The sequence below is a fragment of the Botryllus schlosseri genome, chromosome 11 (genome assembly GCF_051294905.1).
Source record: "Botryllus schlosseri isolate E-star chromosome 11, Bs_hap1, whole genome shotgun sequence".
In the NCBI taxonomy this organism is placed as follows: Eukaryota; Metazoa; Chordata; class Ascidiacea; order Stolidobranchia; family Styelidae; genus Botryllus; species Botryllus schlosseri.
Genome location: NC_137246.1, coordinates 21694325 through 21718707, shown reverse-complemented (window position 1 = coordinate 21718707; position 24383 = coordinate 21694325). Strand labels below are relative to the sequence as shown.

The 24383-nt window shown below is 42.6% G+C and overlaps 2 protein-coding genes across 3 annotated transcripts in view; one reads left to right on the top strand and one right to left on the bottom strand.

Annotated features, from left to right (window-relative positions):
* LOC145450199 (sodium/calcium exchanger 3-like) overlaps positions 1–16615 on the top strand; it is a 162573-nt gene extending 145958 nt beyond the window's left edge. Inside the window, exons 6-11 of one of the 2 annotated variants that reach the window (XM_080328705.1) lie at positions 4055–4167; positions 6078–6244; positions 8966–9065; positions 11996–12090; positions 13274–13460; positions 15211–16615. In XM_080328705.1, coding sequence (XP_080184831.1) covers positions 4055–4167; positions 6078–6244; positions 8966–9065; positions 11996–12090; positions 13274–13460; positions 15211–15605 — 1057 coding nt within the window. In that variant the 3' untranslated portion in view covers positions 15606–16615. Of the gene's footprint in view, positions 1–2656; positions 2767–4054; positions 4168–6077; positions 6245–8965; positions 9066–11995; positions 12091–13273; positions 13461–15210 lie in introns of both variants that reach the window. The other variant, XM_080328706.1, reaches the window with a different exon arrangement.
* LOC145450189 (transmembrane protease serine 9-like) overlaps positions 1–24383 on the bottom strand; it is a 163824-nt gene that overhangs the window by 23471 nt on the left and 115970 nt on the right. The window lies entirely within an intron of this gene.

The window sequence follows — 24383 nt, the reverse complement described above, 5'->3', positions numbered from 1 at the left end:
GTCAACCAATCGGAGATATCCGATGTGACAGCGCATAACGTAAATATACGCTCCGTTTTATTTGCTAGTAGGCTGGAATGCGACGCGACACCTCACCGCAGCTGAGCTGATTTTGACCTTATGCGTGAATTATCCCCGCCCGCCGCGTAAATAAGTTCGTAAATGCACCGTCGGCGACAATCACACGCAATAGCGCGTATGCCGTATATATTTCGCCGCTCACAACGGGATGGATTTCGGAGACTTTTGGGCAGTGCGGATCGCAACTTCGTGTCTCGGCTTGAATTCAGCAAATGCGAAGGCGATCACTGCACTCCAATTTTGGATTAGAGATTTCGTAAGAGCGGGTATAAATTTCCACATATATCGACTTCCCGTGGTGCGTTTCGAAGAACTTTCATTGTTCTCGCTGGGGTTAAAGTTGAATATGATGCCGGTGCGAAGTCAGACTTCCGATTTCCCTTTGAAATACGAATACACCCAATCTTCCTCGCGTAGTTCAACGGCAGGCCTTCAGTTATATAATTATCCGTGAATCTGTGATTTCTGTTTGTCCCTAAAGGCCAAGGCGTGCAGGTAATAATTGATCAGATGAATTCCATCGACGATTAATTGATCCGACGGGATAACCCGCAACGCTAACCGTAACCGTCTGCGTCGATAATGAAATGTAAATTAGCCGTCAACACGTACACGCGTAGCGCCGCGACGTATACAGATCGTTTGGATATTAGACATGACGTTGTACGCGACATGTAAGTTCGGTTAATCGTGCGCTGCGTTGTAGCAAGATTAATCGAATTGACCTGGGCCCGGCCTGGGTTCATTTGCGCAGTGTTTTTCGAAGTGTTTGTGACGCGTTTGATTCTGACAAATATTCAGCCAGAGGCATGGCTAATTGACGAACTTGAGCACTTTACGCTAAAGCTATGTGTTTCTGGGACGCTGTAGGAAGCCCACAACATCTGGATGGATATTCATTATTCACTGTAGATAAAAGAACGTAGCCCGCGTTGTCGGTAATGATACACTATCTATAGCAGGACACGACTGGCCTGGTAGTTTCGTCTGATCTCCTGGCGTTTTGGAATAACAAAATTCTTGTCCTTTATTTGGTTTCATCAAATTCCTTAGCCCCGTGCTTTGTGACAGTGGCTACTACGCTTTGTTTGTATCGATCCGTACCGTCATTCCATTACTATCGACCCGCGCGGCGCTTCAAACATGGTTCGCTGCAAGGCCAGCCTTCGCTTTGATGTTGGTCTCGCTAAGGCGATGTTTTGGCGTCGTCTATTTTTCGTTAACAATACACTGGTCCTAATACGCTACTATCGATGAACGGCGCGTTTACAATGTGTAAATATTTGTATGTGCAATTGCGTTCACACCCTAATATGTCTTTCCTAAAGCTCCATGGAATCGGCTAATCACAGACAGGATTTTGCACGTATTAGTAGAGTATTAGTATTAGTATTAGCATTAGTATTAGTATTTTGCTCCCTTTAACGCAGACCTACCGAAGTATTCTGAGCAAAGGTCCAGTTACAAAAGTTTAAAATTTGCTCAAGTAGGTTATAACTCACATAAAATAATTTACAGTCATACAAATTTAATAGGGTATAACTGTATGAAATAAATCCGCGTAAAACGACATTAGCAAAAGCAATAAGCGAAATGCATTTACAGTTCTGTAAGTCGCAGGTCGTGGAGGAAATTGGCATTTTTGGCAGTATGTTTTTGCAAATCGACAATAATGGATTTAGTTTTGTTCAGAAACTAAGTAAATACTGACAGAGGTAAGGTCCTCATTCGGAATCCGGTCCGCCAGTTTAGTGACTCGGCTTTTGAGTTTGATGGAAAACATTTCAATTCATGACATCTATTTACTTCATGAGTATAATTATCAACCACTTTAGTAGACTTGGTGGAGCCGGCTAGTCGCCACTGTACAATAGGGCTGTTCAAAAATAACTTTTTTTCCCGGATTCCAGCCATTCACTGACTGAATTGTCAGGTTACCCTAAAAAAACGCTGCACACCAAATTTGGTTCAATTCTAACAAGTATAGGACTCCGCAGATCCAATTAAAAATTTTAATTTATTACAGAAAATTAAATCAAGGATAATCCGAGGATTATCAACGAAAAACTGAAATAACTTCTACTGGTTGGAATTGAGTCAAATTTGTTTTGCATCGTCTTTGAAGACAGCTCTACAATTTCATGGGGTTGGCAGAAAAAGTTGATTTTTTTTTTCAAATTTTCTGTAATAAATTAAAATTTTTAATTGGGTCTGCGGAGTCCTATACTTGTTATAATTGAACCAAATTTGGTGTGCAGCGTTTTTTAGGGTAACCTGACAATTTAATCAGTGAATGGCAGGAATCCGGGAAAAAGCGTTATTTTTGAACAGCCCTACTGTACAATGTACTTAAAATTATCCTCAGCAATATTTACATCAGCGTGAATGTATCACTAACTGGTGGTTGAGATTTGATTTAACATTATAATGATTTCCATCGATGGGAGGCCTGCGGGTTGCACCCCGGTATGGCGGGGATCTGTAGCGACTGCAGAATGATTTCAGAAGTTTGGCATTCACTCGCCTTCGGGTTGTGATCGGTTGCCTCACCCTTTTCGTTACTGTCCGAATTCAGGAAGGAAATTCGAATCGAAATTATGGACGACGAAGAGTACGAGAAAAACAAGAGCTTCTTTTTAGAACTCGGCCCGCCTAAGTTTATGAAGTCGCCCGCCACCGATTCAGGTTCAGTTTGGAATGCGTGCCTGGGTTTTCCCTGTAGATATGTTTTGCATTGTGGAGCATGTACACCATCGATTGTTGTGTCGCGGAATGACGTGTCCAAGAACGGATCGTATTCGTAACATGATTGCCGTGCGGGATTATATGTGCCGGCTTGGATTGCTGTAGCGTGAATTATAGCGTAGTGTTAACCTCGTGATTGGGTACGGAGATGCCGCCACTACAAAAATAGATTCGTAATCATTAATTTCTTACAGGCTGATTTTGCTGATCTCCCCCACAATCATACGGGGATATATTGTATAATTTACAGCGGAAATCCGGTAATTCCGTTGATACTGTATAGTTTTCGGGCTGAAAATCGGACCAAATCGATCGCGGTAAACAACGTTTATGCATGGTGTCTTCGGGACGAACGATTCGCTGCAAGTCACAAATACACCCACGGAAAATCGATATCGGGTTGTGTGTGATTGCTGTCTGCGATACCGCTCGTCGTATTCTGCCCTACGTACAACATCACCATTACAATGTTTACAGCTCGTCGGGAAATCTGGACAAACAATCGATTATACACGATGCGGTTCCGGTTTCGTAACCACGCCCCTGTGGTCGCTGCTATTTATTATTCGGGCATTTCAATTTGTCAACACTAGGATTAAGATTCTTGCGCATCACCGCCGGCTTAAAATTAGAATCTGCAGAATACGCGTGACATCACGGGGCTTGAAGTCTGCTATGCGATACATCGGTAGGGGTTGACATCATTAACTAAATATGTATGGTGCTGCTGAAGATAATGTTGACGGCAACACTAATCTATTCGTTTTGAATTTCTATGATAAGGATTTGCGGTGCAATATGGGTTATCAAGTGTTGCGTTGAAAATACTGCTGAGAACTCGCAAATTGATCATCGTCTGTTCTTTCACGTGGCTTTGAATTCGGAATCTGAATGTTAGATAGTTCCATCGGCCAAACTCTGTAACGTTGAGGTGAATGGCGTTAAGCTAGCAAAACGGCTCGAAAGACGACGGCAGAACGCAAGCCTAGGCTTAACCTAAAAACAACACGGTATATCGTGTCCTCAATATATTATTCTCCCTTTCCGCCCACATCAATCGCCCGTACATCCATTTCAGCTGTTGCGTACCTTTATCAACGCACACCGAACACATTGGCAAAGGAACCGGCCGGCATGCAACCGTAGCTCACTAAACGCGTTGCCGTGTTCTGTTTTTCATGTGGATTTTGGTGTGGTGCTTGCATGTTGTTCGTGGCGTGATCATCAGGAAGCAAATCCAAATATCCGTGTGTGATACGATGAAGTATTACAAACGCCGGAATCTGTCGTTACACCTCATGGAACCGCACGAAGTGTCGCCGAGGAGATACCCTCATTCAGGTGGTAAATTAAGGTATACATCCACCTACGTGGCTCGCGCTGTGTGCGTTAAGTGACGTGACCACGATCTCTTGAATTAGATCCCCGCGGTGGTCAATATAAGGAAGCATTGCAGTACTTTGACTGTCTAGCTTTACTCTACTTGCATAACTTGAGTGGCCTTGTTCGCACTACCTGTCGTGTGTACCAGCACCAGCAGCCTTCTACTTTATACTCAAATCGCCTGAGAAACGGTGTAGTGTAGGCTCTTCAATCCATTTGTTTTCCGCCATTTAAACTAGCGTATATCGTGAACATTTTCTTCACGTGGCTAACCGAACTTTCACACAACCATTTCCGCACCTGAAGCCGTACCAGTGCTTATAACCAAGACCACCCACGTTTCCCCCTTATCTGCACCACCCACACTCATTCCATTCAACACATTTATATAGCACCGGCACGTGTAGATATTCCTACGTAATACACCACGAAACGGAGTGATTCAGACGGATGATGTTGACTGTATAGCCGAAAAGGTTTCGTGCAGTCGAAATCCTCTTCGACAGACTAATTAGTATTGCGTCATGAACATATTTGATTGTGCATTTATTGGATCGCAATTTCCGGCGTGTGTCTCTGTTTCGCTTCACATCCCATGGACAATAAATTTGTGTCGGGAGGTTCCCTTTCGTGCCGTATAGAGGGGTGTCTACGACCTACGGGTTAGGGACAACGGAACGCCGCGCCACCGACGTGTGGCAGAAAACGGCCGTGTCCTTGCGTACCTTACGCACATTCCTGATATCACGTGTTCTGATCACGCGTGCTTTTTTATGCAGAATGCGTCGTGATTTGGCATTGGTCGTAGACCTAATCTTTAGCCGCGAATCGTACGAATTTATCGATTTGTGGCGTAGTGCCGGTAGAAGTGCATGCTGCATGTGGTATTGTTGGTACTTGTTCGATATATAGACCGTGGAACCGTGTGTCTCGCCCTCATTTTTACTGTATAAAATACCAGCCCATGTCACACCCTATCTAGTGTACTGTACAGTTGTCGCGAGAGGCCGTAATTTGTTTCTGTTCATGACTTAGTCTTGTATCCTAGCCCAAGGCGTGAATATCCTGGTTACCTTTGTACATGCACAGCCATAACCACATAAGGCTGCGATGCTGTTTGTCAAGTAGAGAGATTAAATCATTATTAATGACTTTATCCGTCACCCACGGCACGTTGGAATCGCATGATTTTGAGTAGAAGCTAAACTGAGCGGTTATGACACGATAACCACTAGATCAGTGGTTGTCAACGTTATCACGGTCTCGACCCAATTTCCGATTTGAAAATGTTCCACAGCCTACCGCCAAATTTGGTAAGTTGATTACTCATTAAAAAAAGGTTAGGTGCTATTTGGGAAGCTGATTATTAATAAAATAGTCACAACTTCGGCGACCTGCAAAACATGGCAAACGACCCCCGCTGCATTATATAATGGGACTAACACTGCGAGGGCTTTGAGTAACAACCACTCGGTATCCCACGTGTATAGTCCGGTATATATTGAGTAGAGCAACTATTGTACAATTCGATTTAAGTGAAGTATACCGGCACCGTCTGCAAATGTTACAAAAGGGATAGCACTGCTCAGTGCTCATGCCAGTTTTAAAATAGGGGCGTGGCCGTAGTCTGAATTTCTTTCCGCCATCTGATCACTGATTTTATAGTAGGCAATTACAGATGTTTTTAGTAATATATGCCGCTCTCCACGTGATAGCGTGATGCCCTTCCAAATTCGCTGCCTTTTTTGTAAAGAAGTCACGCAGCCAAATCTTGACCGGTACCACAACATAGCAACTCCTCGCGTTTCTGAACTGCGAGCTTAATCATTTGTACTCTGTGGTGACATCTGGCGATGTGCGTCGTTCAGGTACCGACACTGGCAGCGATTCCGAGGTGGTTGGCAACGAGGACGAGGAAAGTACGCTGACTTTGGAACAGCGCGAGGAGGCGAAAAGGATCGCCGAATTGGGCAAACCGCGATTGGGAGAAATTAACAAGTTGACGATCGTGATCGAGGAAAGCTACGAGTTCAAGGTAGGGCGTACGGGTGCATGTGGTCAATAAATAATCTAGTGACTCGACTTTTGGGGCTTCGACTGTAAACTACTGCTACTTATACAGTTTTTGAAGCTGAATTGCTCGTTTCCCCTGATTTTTGCGGAGTAGAAAGTTGATATCGGCCATATTTGCGATTGAAATCGTCACAACCGATAGCCTTTACAACCCTTGCATGGCGATAGAGTATAGTTCAAAGTTGCATTGACCGTCAGCGATAATAGCGATTCTGCCTCGTTTGCGAAGACGCACCCTGCAATTTTGAACGTTCAGTACCGTTCGGTTTATTATATATTTCATCGTTTCAAAACACCAGAACATTGGTGTACGGTTTATAAGTAATTTAATCAGTTCAAAACATCACAAGGTTGCGATAAAATGATAAGAGGAGTCGAAACGACTTGTTTTAGTCTTACAATCAGGCACTTCATTGACCCACATCATGTAAATATAAGGCATGTGCATTGAATGAAAAGAAACGTGAGATAACATGAAAGAAAAAGCGATGGAAATGAAGTGGCGTGTGTTGATTGGGGAAGTCCGGCAATCTCTAACGCCGACTATTGTGGGTACCGGTTCTGGCGAGTAACAACATATTATAAACCATACTTTAGCAAGCTTTACTTTTTTGCTTCTAATTGGTGCACTTAATCCTGCGTTGGACGTGCACTGGAGTAGAATGTCACAGCATCACGTGTTCATCATGAGCTGGCATCAGTAAGTATTTTGACCGCTCCGAGCCTCATGAGGCTATCAGTGGTTCCCAACCTTTTTCGACCCATCGCCCCCTTTTCAAGCTCAACACCAATCATCGCCCCCCAAATTTTGTGTACCGATAAATGGGCATACAAACTGTAATCACCGGCGGGTTGACTGAAAAAAAAAGTCAACTTTTCGGTTCGATGTCGAATTTGACACTTTTGCAACTAAATTTCCGTGAGTTGACTAAAAAAAAAGGTCAGCCGTTTTGACGCGTCATGGCCCCCTTCGCTATTTTCGCCCCCTGTCGCCCCCTTTGTCCATTTTCGCCCCCTATCGCTCCCTTCGTCATTTTCGCCCCCCTAGGCCGCCAAATCGCCCACGTTGGGAACCACTGGGCTATAATATTGACAAAACAGGCCTGATGCGTTTAATGTGTTTCTATCAGCTAAACACGGTATCAACACCAAGCAACAGTGCCACGCAGGGTTGCAATCAAACCTCACTTTTTATGATCCCACATCGCATTATTTCCAAGCTTACAATATTCATGAGAGTAATACCGGGGAAAGCAATAATTTATTCAAATCTCAGTTCGATAAGGTCCGCGTCGGACGTTCAAAGATTACGCCTCTTCAATGGGTCTGGTAAATATCGGACAGCTCGATTACACGGCGCGGGCTTACAGTGTTTCAGTATCTCCGAGTGGTATAATATCTATTATCTGAAGAAATAGATCTAGAATGCCCTTTATAACCGTGTTGCGCTCGGAATAGACTCGCGGCCGAATCGTTTTTTATTTTCTTATCATTATTTCATTAGCGCGGCCTCAAAAATCAATACCCCTCATCAAATTTCAATGGCAGCGGAATTGGCAGTTGCGAACCATCGGATTGAATCTAACGGGAGCGCCAATTCCGGGGAGAAGCGCGCGTTCGATAAATAATTTTAGTCAATTGTGCGCGTCACAATGGCATAGAGCGCAGAGACATATGTCGAGATTACGGTGTTTTCGCTGTGAACCCGGGAGTTTGATTTTTAAGTTCAGCGAAATCGCTACCCCCATTTTGTCATGGGCATTGTTTGGGCAAAGCGTCTTTTGATTGTAGTCATTGTTTCTGATAATGTGGTGCTGTTTCGAGATGAGTGTACTGTGCGACTTTTTCTCGTGACTTGAGATACTGTGCAATTCATCGCCGGGTAATTGTTGGGCCTGACCGTCTTAAAATAGCTCATGGCCTGTTGTTGAATATTGATACTATAGTTCCTCATGATGTATTCTAATTTGGATTGTGAGCAATACATTTTTAACAGTATTGATATTGATGTTCCTACCTGCAAATACCGCAAAGTGTTGGTATGACTTGTTGACAATATGTGTCTCTTGCATTCTGTCAAAATAACCGATTCCATAAGTGTGGCAGATCACTTATATTAAGACTTGATATCATTTATGGGCACTGCGTGGGCACTTGGGCAGCCTCTAGCCAGCGGTAAGATTACTGCGAAGGGTTCGATGAATTCATGTATGATGAATGATGATTGTGGGTTTGGGTGCCTTCCAAAGGGTTAAGCACCCCCCGTTACTCCCACAATCGACATGGGGTTTCATCCGCTTCTCTCCAGGCATACGACTTCGGCTGAAGTATCTAAATCCGGTCCGAATGAACTACAAATACAAGCTTATTCTACCGCGGTAAATTGTCTAAAATATTTAGCGACCTTTGCTCCCGAACGTGAAGACTCAGGGCTTCAATCGCTGTCGGAAAAAACCGACTCCACGCAATCAATATATCCGTGAAATCGTATGCGTGACCTTTTCAACCTCCGCATCCGAGACCAATAGACGGCCCGCGCACCGTGACCACGTTCGCTTCTAATTCTTAACCTGACCTGCTTTGAGTCGTTTCGGATCTCCTGGTATTCCCCCAATCGCGGCGATACCTCAGAGAATTGGAGCGATCGAAGATTACCGAAGTATCCCATGTCCTTTCTATTCAGAGCACCGTCGATAAACTGATCAAAAAAGCGAATCTGGCCGTGATCGTCGGCACCTCCTCGTGGCGGGAGCAGTTCATTGACGCGCTATCCGTGCAGGGAGGTAAGCAATGCGTTGGTGTAGAATACTTCCTCGTTTCGGTGGCTGTAAAGGTTGGTGTACTTCTGAGTAGTGTCGCCTCCCTGTAAAGTTTGTGTAAACGCAAGAAGCGGGTTTTCCAGGTTTTCGTATTCACCATGGTATTGGGTGTAAATAAGACTTGCGGTAAAGCACCCATACTAGTTGGTGTACAGTACATGACACAATACCCCCATTTTCAGACCATATGCATGCTGTGAGACTGGTTCTGGTTTCATGTATTATCCCGAAAATACGCCAAAGAGGCAGTAAACATACGCCACGCGTACACTGTAAACGAAAATCGGTTATTTCGCCGATTTCTTCCATAGCCGGCACAAATTTGGTATATAGCACTTTTTGGTTCAAAATTTTGCTTTCATACCCATTCCAATGGGTGATTCTTAGGGCAAGTTTTTATTGCAGTCAAAACCGTGGTAAGTTGCATTTATTTTTCGCAAAATTTGCGCTAAAGAGTTGCATTTACGGAAAAGTTCTTTGAAATTATTAGGGTGTGAGATACTCAAATCGATCCGTACGCAAGACACTGTAGAAAAACTCAGTGTTGGCGACTTCAACAAAATCAATAGCCCGAAAAAATTGACCCAGTCAAAATATAATTTTCGGCGGTCTAGCCTGAATGTACCTTAAATCAGAAATTGCTTCAAACAGTGAAATAATCAAGCGATCTATTTATATATGGTGCCATATATTTCCAGTAAAAAGTTAGTTGTATGATAAATCGAAAAAAAACTTGCAAAAAGTTGCACGATAAATCGAAAAAGTTGAAAATAGTTGCATGAAAAAATGGAGAAAAGTTGCAATATAATATTCCTTGTTACAGCTTAAAACACCATTCTACATAACTTTCGAGTATTTAGAAATCTGCCGGAAGCTGCTGCAAAAAGTTGCAAAAGTTGACAAAAAGTTGCATTAGTGATTATGAATATTTACACCATTACTTATGGAGATCAATCTCGGGCGTGGAGTGGATTCTCTTTTAATATAGCACTTCTAAAACAATCTAAAAGGTGATTCAACAAAATATAATCCGTGTACCAGCCGTGAGTTACGTACATAGACATCCGAGGTACGCGAACCTATACCTCTGACTTACACCACGGTATCAATCAAACACAACATTTTAATCCAAATAATGCTTGTACAATGTACATAAGATGTGCAGGAAGGTATGAACGTAGGCGCGTGAATACACCTATTTCCGCCTATGTATTTACAGCGTAACAGTGCAAAAGGAAATTTCGTCATAGCCCACTCGGGACTGATATAAAAACGGTCCGCCGTAATCCCTATCGATTGTGTTGCAGCACTTTTGCGCTGTCTCGACAATCAAACTAATTCGTCGGGGTTGCATTATCGAGTAAAGACGTGATTGATCGATTTCCGGTCGCAATTAGCAGGTCGCGGGATATTAATTTACTGAGTTTCCCACTTGGTATCGTGTTCAGTTCGCGCGCTTCGGGACTTGATGGCAACGATCGTCATCGCGGTTTCCCGTTGCATTTCTGATCGCCGCTGGAATCGATAATGTGACCGCGCTGGGAATGAGATCGGTGATTTGTTTCTGCGTTAGATTGAGTGAATAGCTTTTGTCGCGCCGCTCTGGGATTTGATGCCGGGTTTAAATTCGAACCGGCTTTTACAGTGGTGGCGTGGATGGATTCGAAAAAAGTAATGAAAGATACCAATCGGGCTGACTGTTATTTTTCTCTTTGTTTGCGATGATGAATACTATTTTTTCTCTCTCTCTCAATATCTACGTGAAAGTTTATACGTTGTGGATCGCTTAAATTAGGGGTTGGATATGCAGTTCGTGGTGAACGCTCTCTACTAATCAACTCTATAACTGTCCAAAAAACGTTGTTCCAACAATCTAGCATAAGTCCAAAGTGGTCAAAGTAGCCATATATAGCCTACTCAAGTGGAAAGCCCTAGTTTTACCTAAAAAGTGAACGATGTTAAGTAGAAGTAGAAGCAGCCCAAGAAATAACGGCTTGAGTAAGCATTAGGGCTGGGCATAATGATTCGAGTAGTCGAATCTGAATCGAGTATTAATTGGGATCATTCGAGTCGAGTAGTAAATGTCGATTTTTTCGAGTACTGGAATTATGCGCTCCTCGCCACTAGAAGTTAATTTATCCACGAGAATTATAGTTTCGAGTGTAATTTTCACTGTTGAAGCCTCGAAACCTTGATCGGCCGTATCTTAGCATACGAAACATATAGTAGAAAGCTACGAAGTTGCTGGGACTAGCAGATTTTCGAAGCCAACATTGTCACTAAGTGCAATAAAATCGGTATGGTCGAAAAAATACCAACATATCTTTTATGTGACGGATAACAATTCCTACTTAAATAATGACCTACCTAATTCCTACTTAAATAATCCGACACAGTAGAAGTGCTCCGTCTCTGATCACCTCTGTATGAGTCTAATCCGGGTCTACTTATATGCGCCAAGAACTGGAGATGAACGGAATCTAATCGCAGTTTATGTGATTGGGTTCCAATGTTTACTCCCCAATCGATTCGTTAGTTTTTAATGACTTACCGAAACAGAATGCTTGCTGCACTTAAAATGCCGCTGTCGCGAATGTGCGTGTGCAGCGCACGCGTCACTGTACTGAGTAAGGTCCATGCTTACATCCACCACGATGAGGCGTAAAAAACGATTCGAGGGTATCACCCACCCCCCTGAAGATTTTGGCTGAGACAATTGCCAATTTTATGACACCGGACACTTCTAGCGAAATCCAATCTCCCGCTGGCAAATAACATCACCAAACTGCCCATCCGTTTTATTTGGCTTTCCGAATGGAATAACCTGCCGCACCGGCTCCGGCTGCGCCATTTGTTACCGGTTTTGTCTCAAGTCAAGTCTAAATTTCTTCCAGGTGACGATGATGACGACGATGAGGATGAAGGCGGTGGAAGAGCGGCTCCAAGCGGATTTGACTATGTCATGCATTTTCTCACAGTGTTCTGGAAGGTATAATCTATTACTCAACCCTTTCAAATCACCCGCGTAGCCATATTCGACACTTTTGTGGTTATACGGGTTAGTCTTTGGGATCGGCACTACGGGAGCGTCCGTCAGAGTTTGTAATAAGCAATCGCGACTGTGGGATTGTGGGTGTTGAGACGCGAGCCGCAATTTTGCGTCTTTAACATATAGTATGAAATGCCTGATGAAAAGTCGGCATCGCGTCCTGCTGTCGTGTAAGCGTAGCTAGACGGATTTTCGCATTTGGAAATCCAAATCCTATGTCGGAGTTCAAATTAAACTCCTCAATTGTTTTGTTAATCATAATCGGCGGTTATGTTATTTTCATCCGCTCAAGATACAATAGACACAACGCGAAGTAATGAATACATAAGATAATGTCGCTGACAAATTCAAGTTCACTCCCGGCTGCGATTGTTATTCAAGATCATTTCAAATTCCAAATGGGATCCGGTTCTGGTCTGTCCTAAAGGATGAAATCCGTTCGAATGAGGTTCCAATCCGTTTCTCTGTCGTGTATCAGGAATTAGCGATTGTTTCTTTTTCTGGATCTGAAGTCAACTTGAAATCTGGTGTCCTGTTTGAATCCAAGCTCGTATCCGGTTCCGACCATAGCTCGTCGAACCGAGGCATAAAAATTCAAGATTATATATCATAAATTCATATCTCGTTTCACTGAATCGCAATTCCTAATCCAATTCCTATCTGACTCGTGTCCGCAGACCTCTCTGCACTAATTTTGCATCCACGCTGATCCTAGTGCCGTATGATAGATTTAAAAACGATTTATATTTGATTACCTCCTATCGACATATCAACACTGTGGCCCTGATTAAATTTGTGTAGCCAGATCAAGTAAAGACAATGTGTACTATAGTTCGATGCGGATGTGATCGGACTAGTTGAGCTATAAGGTTATGTCCACCACCGCTATATCCGATACCGAATACTGTGTATGCGTTTCCGCTGTATATCATCATTGTTGCATTTTGGTTTGATGAAAAATAAGGACTCTCCCTCTCTCTCTGTCCTTCCATTGCGAGCTGTTTTATGGGGACCTAACTAGCGGGTTCGTAGTATACCGTAATAAGTTACAGCTCTAGCAACGATATTTCTAGTCGAGCCTTTTTAACGGACGCGCAATTAAAACTATACATCCCGACAACAGCTGCTGTTCGCGATCGTGCCGCCCACAGATTATTTCGGAGGCTGGGCGTGTTTCACTTGCTCCATCATCGTGATCGGCATCTTGACCGCGGTGATCGGCGACGTGGCTTCCCACTTTGGATGCACCATCGACTTGAACGACGCCGTCACTGCTATTACGCTGGTTGCCATGGGAACGAGCGTACCTGGTGAGTAGGCCGCCGCATCGTGTTTCGCACCGCCTTTACAGTAGATTGTGAATCAATTTGAATTCTGGGATTTTGCCGTATCGCACATGAATATTGATGACCGCTGTCGCAGCCAGACAGGGTCGTAAGGCGCTGCGGTCAGTCTCAAACTGTGAATTCTAATATAACGCCGTCACAATGTAATTGAGACGTAAAATCGTATCATCAAATTTCCATGCTTGCTACACCCATGGCTGGCAGGTTCTCTGTAACGATTAGGCGACTGTTATGTCTTCACGTCGGGAGTAGAGCTGAGAATATCTTATTTGTCGCAAGCTGCCTATTTGAGCTTTTCTAACATAGTAATTGATACTCGAAAACTCGACTCAACTTCGCTTCAAGCTTAATACTCGAATAGCGATTGAATATCACAGTTTAAAAAGTGCGTATTCACACCTTTGTACCACCCGTGATATACGGGTGTTAATATATACCCGTGTTACACGAAACCGGAACATGCCCCAGACTTACACCGTGGTATAAATCAGGTACAATTGTCAGACAGCGACACCAAAAAGTCATGCTCAGGAGATACGAAATTATTTTACATGGCATGTAGCTGTCAGCTGACATTATTTTGACACAATTGAACCCTCCTGGGCATTCCTAGTCCACTGTCAACACGCCATAATAGGTGGTGCTCGATTACTCGACTGGGCCCAAAGCTTAATACTCGACCCCGAATCGAATCTCCGAGATACTCAATTTTGCATAGCCATACAGCAACAGCAAATCGATGTATCTGGAAATCGAATGGCCAACAACACTCACACATGAGCAGATTTTTTAAAGGTTTCGTTGGGGTGAGCGCGAAGTAGTTTTAAGATACTGCAAGTGTTTCATTTCAATACCAAAAAAGAGCCACACGTTTGTGACATCGTAAGCTTCATAATATTCAGTTTAAGTCAGCGAAGAGTCCAGAAAGAATATCATTACCTCGAATCTAGGATTCGCGAGAAAAGCAATTATTACGTCATTTCGGATTTCAAAGGTTACTTTACGACAAAATTTAATCTCTAAAAATGCGGTACAAACCTGAAGTTATTTAAATTACGTACTATCAGCGCAAAATAAATTGAATTATTCGACAAGGCACAGCTTAAATGATTGTGACAGCGACCAAACAACCTGCCCAACACGGCCGCCAAACAAGTTTGCTGCACAATCAAACAAAGTGTGCTGGTTGGCTTCCGCTTGTTACGTTTCTACACGTAATAACTGATGTTTCTGCGCCATAAATCAGAAATAAGCATTGGCGAGTATCGAAGTTGCACTTCTTTTGTGAATATCTCTTTGATTCAGCTGTTAAGCTGTACCTCCACTTATTCTTTTTTGTGGGCGTGAACTATCGTAGGCTATATATTCGCATTATCTACAAGACATAGCCAGAAACAACCATCACTTCTTGACTGTATAGTTGCAAGTCCAAATTTTGGGAAACCGTTGGAGAAATTCGCGGCCCCCAAAACACTTAGAAAAACATTGCAAACGAGGACTGTGTTAGCGGGTTTATGGACTAATATTTGACATTCCAACCCGATTGCGACCTGAAATGTGCCTTCGAGGTCCAAGTACTTTCGCAACGATAAAATTAACTCATAAACGAACTTGAAAAATGCGGACCCGATTCCAGTGAACAATTCTAGATTCACTGCCGAAAATCCGGGACCTTTTCAGCCGTTAGCAATCAACAACCGCCCCTATATTCCAGATACATTCGCTAGCAAAGTAGCCGCTATCGGCGATCAGTACGCGGACGCGTCCATCGGCAACGTGACTGGCTCCAACGCTGTCAACGTGTTCCTCGGCATTGGCATCGCATGGACCATCGCCGCCGTCTATCACGCCATCACCGGCAGGACACCGGAGGAGAGAAAATTCCACGTCAAGCCCGGCAACCTCGCGTTCTCCGTGACGATATTCTCGATTCTGGCCGTACTGGCGATCGCGATCCTCGTGATCAGACGCAAGTCGAAGAAGATAGGCGCGGAGCTGGGCGGGCCGTGGAAGTACAAAGTCATCTCCAGTCTCATTTTCGTTTCTTTCTGGTTTTTATATATTATTTTGTCGGCCCTAGACAGTTATTGCGTTATCACCACTTTCTAAGCGGGAGTTTACCTCTCTCCAACGATATACCTTTCAACAGCGACTCTCCCGTGATGGGAACTGTGTGCTCTGTCGGTGTGGGAATGATACGAATGCGTGTACTTCGACTGGTTGACGCGTCGCGACGCGAGCTAGCGCGTTGTGTAGCCAGCTGGCGCGTCACGTCGAAACTTTTCTATTGACGCGAATGGTACCCAGTTCAACAGCGCGCTTTTGATTTTTAAAATCATCTGGATGTAGGACGGCTGGTACAGTAGATCAGATAGAATGAATACGAATAAAGGTGATGCCGAAGTAATCACTGCTACGTGTCGACATACTAACGAATACGCTTTGGTTGTTTTGGCTGCCATCGTAGAAATGCATTGTGAGACATCGCTTACTTCGGCACCGCTTGCGGTGATATGCTGGCAGTAAGATCTTAAACTTTATTTTCGGAATGTTAGGCGATTTTACTGGTTATAATACCGACATATCTCTATATATATTTCAACTCTGTGTGATACTTTCATTTATTTATTTCATTTTTCGACCCGCGTCGACTGGCTCTGGTCTGACTGGTCTTTTCGCCGCGATATTGCACAAGCCATGATGCACTGGCGTGCGTGACGTATTTCATATCGCTACGGATAACACCGTCTAACTTAGCAAAGCTCTGTACCATATGTTCTAATCTGTGATAATCATGCGCTCCTGTCAGTTCAAAAATATCCATCTTTTTTCAGCTCTACGCAGCTCTGGCCTAGATTTACTTCGATTTGAACACATAGTAGTGGTACCGCAGTAGGGAGCTACGTTTTTCAGGATATCTATATTAAGTTTATATGGTATATCTTGCTCTCAATGCATTTGCTTACAGTGTTGATTGGTGTGCTAGCCTACTACGGCACCAGCCGGGTCAATACGACTCATTTGCAAGACAAGTCGCGTATATATTTGATAACATTGTCCTTACCTTTAAAATTAGTTCGCGGTATATCTGTGTGAAAATAAAATTCATTTGATTAGCATGGCTGGGTGCATTGATGGAAGATGGGACTGTGGAACGAGTATTGTTGCAGTTAGTTTTAGCCTAGTTACATTTCTGCGTACAAACAATGAGCTGCCTCAGCTGGCGGCACGGTTATTTTGCTCTCATAATGCTTTTCTGAAGAGTGTTTGAAGCTTACGCACTTAGTTTCTGTCGACAAGGTCAAGCAAAAAGCATGTAAATCATGGATATATCTGCATCTTTCACAGGTGTCAATCACCCGGGTCGGCGGGTCGCTTGCGACCCGAGAAACCATTTAATGTGAGCTGGAATTACATGACTATGGTGTTAGTTCTTAATGGACAAAGAGCGGCTAACGAAAACTGACAGCATTGAACAAGATAATAAGGCAAGTGCAGGGCTGTCTCTTGCTATGCTGTTAAATATATGCCAGAAGCTTGAAGTGAGTACAAATTTTGTATCCGATCCAGTACGGATTAGTTGAACAGGATCCCTACGTGTCAAATGAACTGTAATCCCTATACTTATATTATTTTGTCTCGGATCTGTATTCGTGACTTAGTCATACTAGTGCAGTGGTTCTCAACCTTTTTGGCTTCGCGGACCCCTTTTGACCGCCACGAACCCTCGCGGACCCCCTCAAGTTTTAGATCAATTTTTTAGCTCTATTATGGTGCAACCTTCATCTGTGTTGTGCAAATATGAACTGTAGGCTTGTGATAAACAGCAAAATCATGATTTTTCTTGAAAATAACATCATACTATTTATGTAGAAATTGGTAGACTTTTATTATTTCAAAGCTAATTTTGCTGCTGTGTTTCTTGAAGTACGTGGTCGTGTCTTGAAAATCCGCGTCTTCGTTTTGATATGAACGAGGAGTGCCGAAAACCATTTCCGCAAAGATAGATGGAGGCTAATACAGTATTAACGCATAACGCTTCCGACGATACTTTTGGTGTGATCGCAACATTTATGGCACCAAAATGAAGAAAAATATATTTTATGAACATATCACGTCCAGTACCTAGCGCAAGGACGGGCAACATACGGACCGCGGGCCGTATTCGGCCCGCGACGGCATTTTGATCGGCCCGCAGAGAGTTTCCACCGTCAAAGTGAAATCCTAATCTGATAGTGTAGACAAATTTTATGCGTCAAATAATGAACCAAGTTTTCCAACCTGAGAAAGACTGTCATGAAACGACTTGTTCTGTTCGGGTTTACATATATATTTACGAGCAAAAAATTTTCGACCATGAACACTTGAATGAATTAACAAGACAAAGCTGCATACCAATATAACTGGTGACACAAATTTCAGGGTTGGAGCGTAATGCTTTGATAGCAACGAAACACTCCTTGTTCATCAAAAAAGCAGCTTTGTCGATAGGGCATCCGCAATAAGAATGCGCCAAATCTGATAGCCGAGCTTCAAGAGCAGGTATATCATCGTCCGATTTATGGCGATTGTCAGCCGAAAATATTCGGGTGTATTTCAATATGAATATACTATTCAATTGTATATTGAAGTTCTGTATCTCCAAGAAGCTGTTCAAATAGTGGTTATGTATATCACAGGATAAATGGATTGGATGCTTTCTCAACTTGAAAAATAAAATAAAAATTACGTTATCAACCATTAAAAAAAATTTAGAGGTCTCGCGGACCCCTTGAAATTGCTTCGCGGACCCCTAGGGGTCTGCGGACCCCCGGTTGAGAACCGCTGTACTAGTGTAAGAGAGACAGGTGCAGATGGCATATACAGACTGGCCGTGTATTGTATACCATCGGACAGACTGCGTTTTACCACATGTGGGTATCATCACAGTATTCCGTGCATATTCGGCAGTCGAAATATATTACACTGGTAAACACCCATTTTAGGCAGACAAAGCAAGAGGGGTTCCGAACGCCACCGAGAAAAATGGGTAATTCGGCAGTCCAATCAAAGTGATGACTTTTTTAGTCGTTACGCACTGCTGTCCAATGGACCGCGCAGTGAGTTGGTGAGTGCGCACAGTGACAGCGTTTTGCCTAAATCCTAAACGTTCGACGATAAGTTAGATGACCATTACTATACTGTTCGGTATCATACCCTCCACAAATCTAACCGCGCAGGGATATCAACGTTTTGACAATCATTGGAGTTACTAGTAGGCTATAAAAATAAGGCTACCTCTAGAAGCAGCTATGTGTTACGTCTAAAAATTAGACCAATTAAAACTACATCGGTGATTGAAAATCAACTATTTCGCTTGCTTCAGATATCATACATAGGGTTGCCAACTGCGTGGAGACTCTGGGAGTCAAATATTTCATAACATAATGCCAAAATATAACCTAACTATCTTCATCGTTCGAGATGTCTTCACATGTTAATAGAAACCAGTTTCAATGGTTCAATTACGCTGCAAGAAAGTAGGCTACACTTTTAGTGGAATTCATTTCCGTGCGCATAAGGTCGTCAAGTTACATTTACACACGTCAACAATTCGGCACGAAAACGAGCCAGCAAATTTTCCAATGTATCAGGTTACTTAGTTACATCACGAATTATATATAAGTCTTCAAGATCTAGACTCGTTGCGGGTTCATAAATCCCAGCTAGAGGATGTCTGGTAGCCTAAATGATAACTTATTGCATAACAAATCGGCTTTTGCAGTGGGTAGCAGGGAAAGTGACTCGGGACAGAACCTATACTATCAATGTAATATAGGACAACGATTTATAGGACGTAATACCCCAGTATGCCTACTGCAGGTCTAAATTACGTAAAACAACCTCAATATTTCCTTGAGTGCGCGAGTCAGTAGGCTACCACTTGCTGCTTATTTAAAATGCTGAAAACAAATTTTCACAGTGATAGTTGAAGAATATCGAACGAGCGAAAATAGTGCCAACGTGCCAAACTCTAAATTCTGCTGCCAACTATCCTGAAAATGTGCCAACATTCCAAAATGTAACCCCTATGCGCGCCAATTGGCAACACTGGATACTTCGCAACGACACACTAAGCAGCAGTTTTAGCAAAAAGTGTTCGTGCTTGCTGGCTCACGCAGGAACAGCTGATATTTCATTATGATGTAACAACTGCGGTATTGAGAATAAACATACGCCAACAATCCGATGATACGAGGCTGAGAGAGTTCGTAAAGAAGTGAAATAGGTGTAATATGAGGCAAATTTACGTGACTTGTAATCCTTTTCCGGTATCGCAGGCTGGAATGGGTCAAGTATTGAGCCACTTTTCTATTAACGTTGATCTCATATAAATTGAACTGAGCAAAAAACCAAGCATATATTGAATCCTATTTGACTGAAATTTCCAACGTTTTCGCCCCCTTGCGCCCTTCGTCCGTTTTCGCCCCCCTGATCGCCCCCTTCGTTATTTTCGCCCCTCTAGATCGCCAAATCGCCCCATAGGGGCGATCTCGCCCACGTTGGGAACCACTGTTCTAGACTATAGTCTTATAGGTTTCACAGGGCATTTCTTAATCCCTTGGAGGATGACTCTAGGATTGTAAAGGGTTTCATAGGGGAATTACACCTGCGCCAAATGTTTCAGGTTTATAGATAAACTGTAAATTCTTTCCTTATATTAGTATGCCACATTTTCCTCCTTCATGGCGTTGTACAAGAAAACACAATACATTCCACCCCTCGGAAATATATCCATAAGAATTCGTGTATAAGAGTTTGTACCACAAGAAGTGCCTTCTATACCTACGGTTGCATTTAAAACAAATGGTTGTTTAAAACACTTTGTTTAAAACATGTCTCAGTGTTTTAAACAATGGCCTTAAATGTTTTCTTTTCAAGTTGTAAAATCATGCCATAATTGTTTAAATACTTCCCAAAAAACATGTTGTATGAGCCTACGGACAATTATACCACCCGATATAGCTGACGTGTACGATATGGTATGGTTGTACTAGGGATGGTGTGAACCTCTGAAAGGTTCAGGTTCGTGTGAACGTGAACCTTTTTGAAAGGTTCTGTGTGAACACGAACGTGAACCTCATGACGTCACGTGACGTCATATTGCTAATTTCAACCCCATATTTCAATTAGGTGATTGCCTATATTAATCTACTGTACACGATACCGAGCGACGACTCGGGGCCACATAATAGCTCAGTGCTTATAAATGCATATTGACGTTTGAAACGTCGTCAAATGTATCAACTGGGTAAATCAAATGATATAATAATCCCATAAAATCAGTATCTTGCGTCGCTTTGCCAACAATTTCGACCTGATCGGACAATGTATTCGGCGTCTGAGTATTGCCACATGGATATTGAGCAGAGTGTAAAATGGGTTTCTATATTTGCTACCGATTAACAAGTTATACAGCAGTATAGCCAACACCCCAGTCGCACGGATTTGGTTTTTATGATACAGTATACATATGTAGTCAAGATTGACCCCGTACGCCTGCTAGATTTTTATATCAGAAGACGATAACAATCTCATTGATTGGTTGAATAAGGATCATTCGCTGACAAAATACAGTGTATTTCGCTCTTGATGTCATGTGATTGAGGGTCAAGCTCACAGCACAGAGACACTATAAATATGCACAAACGGAAAGCTGGATATTTCGAGCAAACTTTTGTAACAATACAAGTAAATCTTCGAGATTGTCAAGGGCGGCATGCTCGTTTAGTGTTGAATATTTATGCTGCCAGCTCCATGCATACAGTAGCCCGCAGTTGAAAGTCAATAAATTTGAACCAAAGATGTTATAATGAAGTGAAAATTGCAATGTATCAAAAAGGTTCACAGTGCAGAACCTACCAAGGTTCTGTTGTGAACGCGAACCTCAAATTTTCCGAGGTTCACACACAGAACGCGAACGTGAACCTCACGTTCACACCATCCCTAGTTGTAACCCTCAAAATAGTCGGTTCGTCAAAGAAGCTATATTTACCCTATATTTTAGTTGTCAATGTAAATTTGATATGACATTACAGTTGAACATTCGTGACGTCATGGCTTAAAAAACATGTTTTAAGCAAGGGTATTGTTTTAAACATGTTCGTTTTAAATTGATTTTTGTTTCAAATGCAACCCTACTTCTACCTGACTTGCAACTTAATCTATGGTGGAAGTCATCGATTCATGTTAGCAGTGTGAGATTTAATAATGCGATGAAGTATACCCATATATGCTCCTTATTATTTCATGAACGTACGTTGTGGATGCGATATACTTTCCTGTCACCGTGGGAACCTGGAAACCACGATTCGAGGCAGTACATATCACTCACTACAGTCTGACTACACCTACATGCAGGAGAAAGCTTCCCATTTATCTACAGGTCGTGGCCCACCAGGATTATGGTCTCAAATAGCAATGAAATGTCACTATCAGAAAATTTTAAATAATTTATATAATTATTTACTTCGTGGTAGCAGAACAAGTACCTAGTTGGACACTTACCGTAACGTCTTCGCAGTGAGGGGTATTCGAATTCTCGACTCGTAATCGAATCACACGGGTTGACAATTTTTTTCCAGCGCTAATCGTAACATTTATCTGCATTTTGTTATTCTTGTGTCGCTCAAACTTCCAATGTCAATGTAAATTTATGTTCTCAAATGCCCAATCGCGCCCGCCGTATTGCTAATGCCGCTATTTGAAATTATAAGTATCATTTCGACACTTGCGCGAATATCTATGCAGTGCACGGGTCAGATCAGTAGATCAAATAACTATTTTTGGGCTATCGTTTCAATGAGTTCGTGTTTTCCTTATTTGATAACTAGCGCCAAGAGGAGTAAATTTCGCACGGAAGTTTATGAGAAATAAGTAAGTATCTGAAGACAGATGTGTCTCGTTGTTTCCGTTTTCTGTCGTATGGATGAGCTGGAATCAAGGGTTTCAAAATACGCCAAGCATGAACCAGTAATCCGATGCTTTACCAATACGCAACCTGATCGGGAATTCGGCCAATTCGAGTACCTGACTTGTTCCATTTCGAGTCAAGTATTAAGCTTTAAATAGAGTCAAATATTCGAGTACTAACATCAATTCAAAACACTTCAAGACTACGATACAATGAAAAGATAGGAAGGTGTCGAAACGACTTGGAGTAGTCTTCGACATCATAGACACCCACCCAGGCCTAGGCGATGTAAAGAGTAGGCATGCGCGCACTGAATAAAAAGTAACGAAGACAATACAAAAAGACAAGCGACACAATGAGGTGGCATGTGACGGCAGGCGAGATCGATATGTCAGGTCGAGGTCCGGCAAACTTGAGGGCTGATTAGTATTCATTCAGTAGAAATTGCTTGTATTTCCACTTGAATGTGGACATGCACGATGACTGTCGGATAGCTGGCGAGATACTGTTCCATAAATCAGCTCCGGCATATTTGATAGAGCAGTGGTTCTCAACCGGTGTCCGCGAAGCATTTCCAGGGGATCCGCGAAAACTCTAAAGTTGTAAAGTTAGTGATAACCTATAATTTGTATTTTTAGTTAGAGATGCATGAGACAGTTTCTTTTCATAATTGCTAAAACTTTAGGACTCACATCATTAAAATAGTCGTCTGAGATGAAATATCCGACTGTGCAAACTCATTTTAATTGTCAAATTGCCAATAGCCTGCCAATGCAAACATATTCCTGCTTAGAGTGGTTTTGTTGCGGTTTATGGAAAAATTCAATGCTTGAGATAGCAATAAGGTGCAACAGGGTGACTTCAAAATGTTTTGCAAAACATTTCATCATTGTCATCATCATTGGTTTATTAGCAATTTTATCAGTTCAATACACCACAAAAATGCGATACAATGAATAGACAGGAAGATGTCGAAGCGATTTGGATTAGTCTATGGCAGTGCTTTTCAACCTGTGTGACGGTTCGCAATAGTGCGAATGAAAAAAAAATCAGTGCGAATGACGAGCGTGGTGCGAATGGTGCGAATAAAAAATCCGGATGAGTGCGAATGAAAATTGTCCATGTTTCTCACTGTTACCGCCGTGGAATAATTCAAATAAACACAATATTAAGTACAGTGAGCCCGTAAATTTTGTCGTTTGGAAGCAATTCTAAAAACTTGTTGGTAGCTAGGCTTTTCTAGTTCACAAGTGAGGAACGCTCCCGATGCGTGTATATTGCAAAGTTTGAGATAATTTTTCCGCGCGAGAGGATTACGCCACTGCATGGAAAAAAGAAGGAGTTCAATCGGTATCAGTTGCTCACTTGCTCCGGAAGCATCCACCGTGTATGGATATTGTATACGGACCGTATTGTAGGAATGTAGGTAATAGTAGCTGATGCCAGTGTTGACACTTGGCATATTTGAATGCAAAAGACTGGAATTTTGGCACACATTCATGTTGGTTAACAGCAGAATTTAGCGTTTCTTCAACTATAACAATTAGCAGATTAGATCTATAACAAGTGTTGTTAACTCGTGTACCTAACCAAGGATTAGAGGCTGTTGTAAATAAAAATTAGTGTAAGCACATTAGTGTCTTACGTCCAATGAATATTTATCTTGCATCACATCGAATCATTAAGTCACTGCTGGGCAGTTTAACTACTGACCAGTGCTATGGCCTGTTTGTAATGCGAACTCCACAATTTAGGCTTAGACACGCTTTCCTGTTCTTGGACTGATGATCTCAGGCCAAGTCTAGATCAGAGGTCTCAAACACGCGGCCCGCGGGCCGCATGCGGCCCGCGACACCATTTTGTGCGGCCCGCGACACCATTTTGGAATTTCATGTATTCACCAATATATTCAAGTGCCGTATATCTTTTTTAGA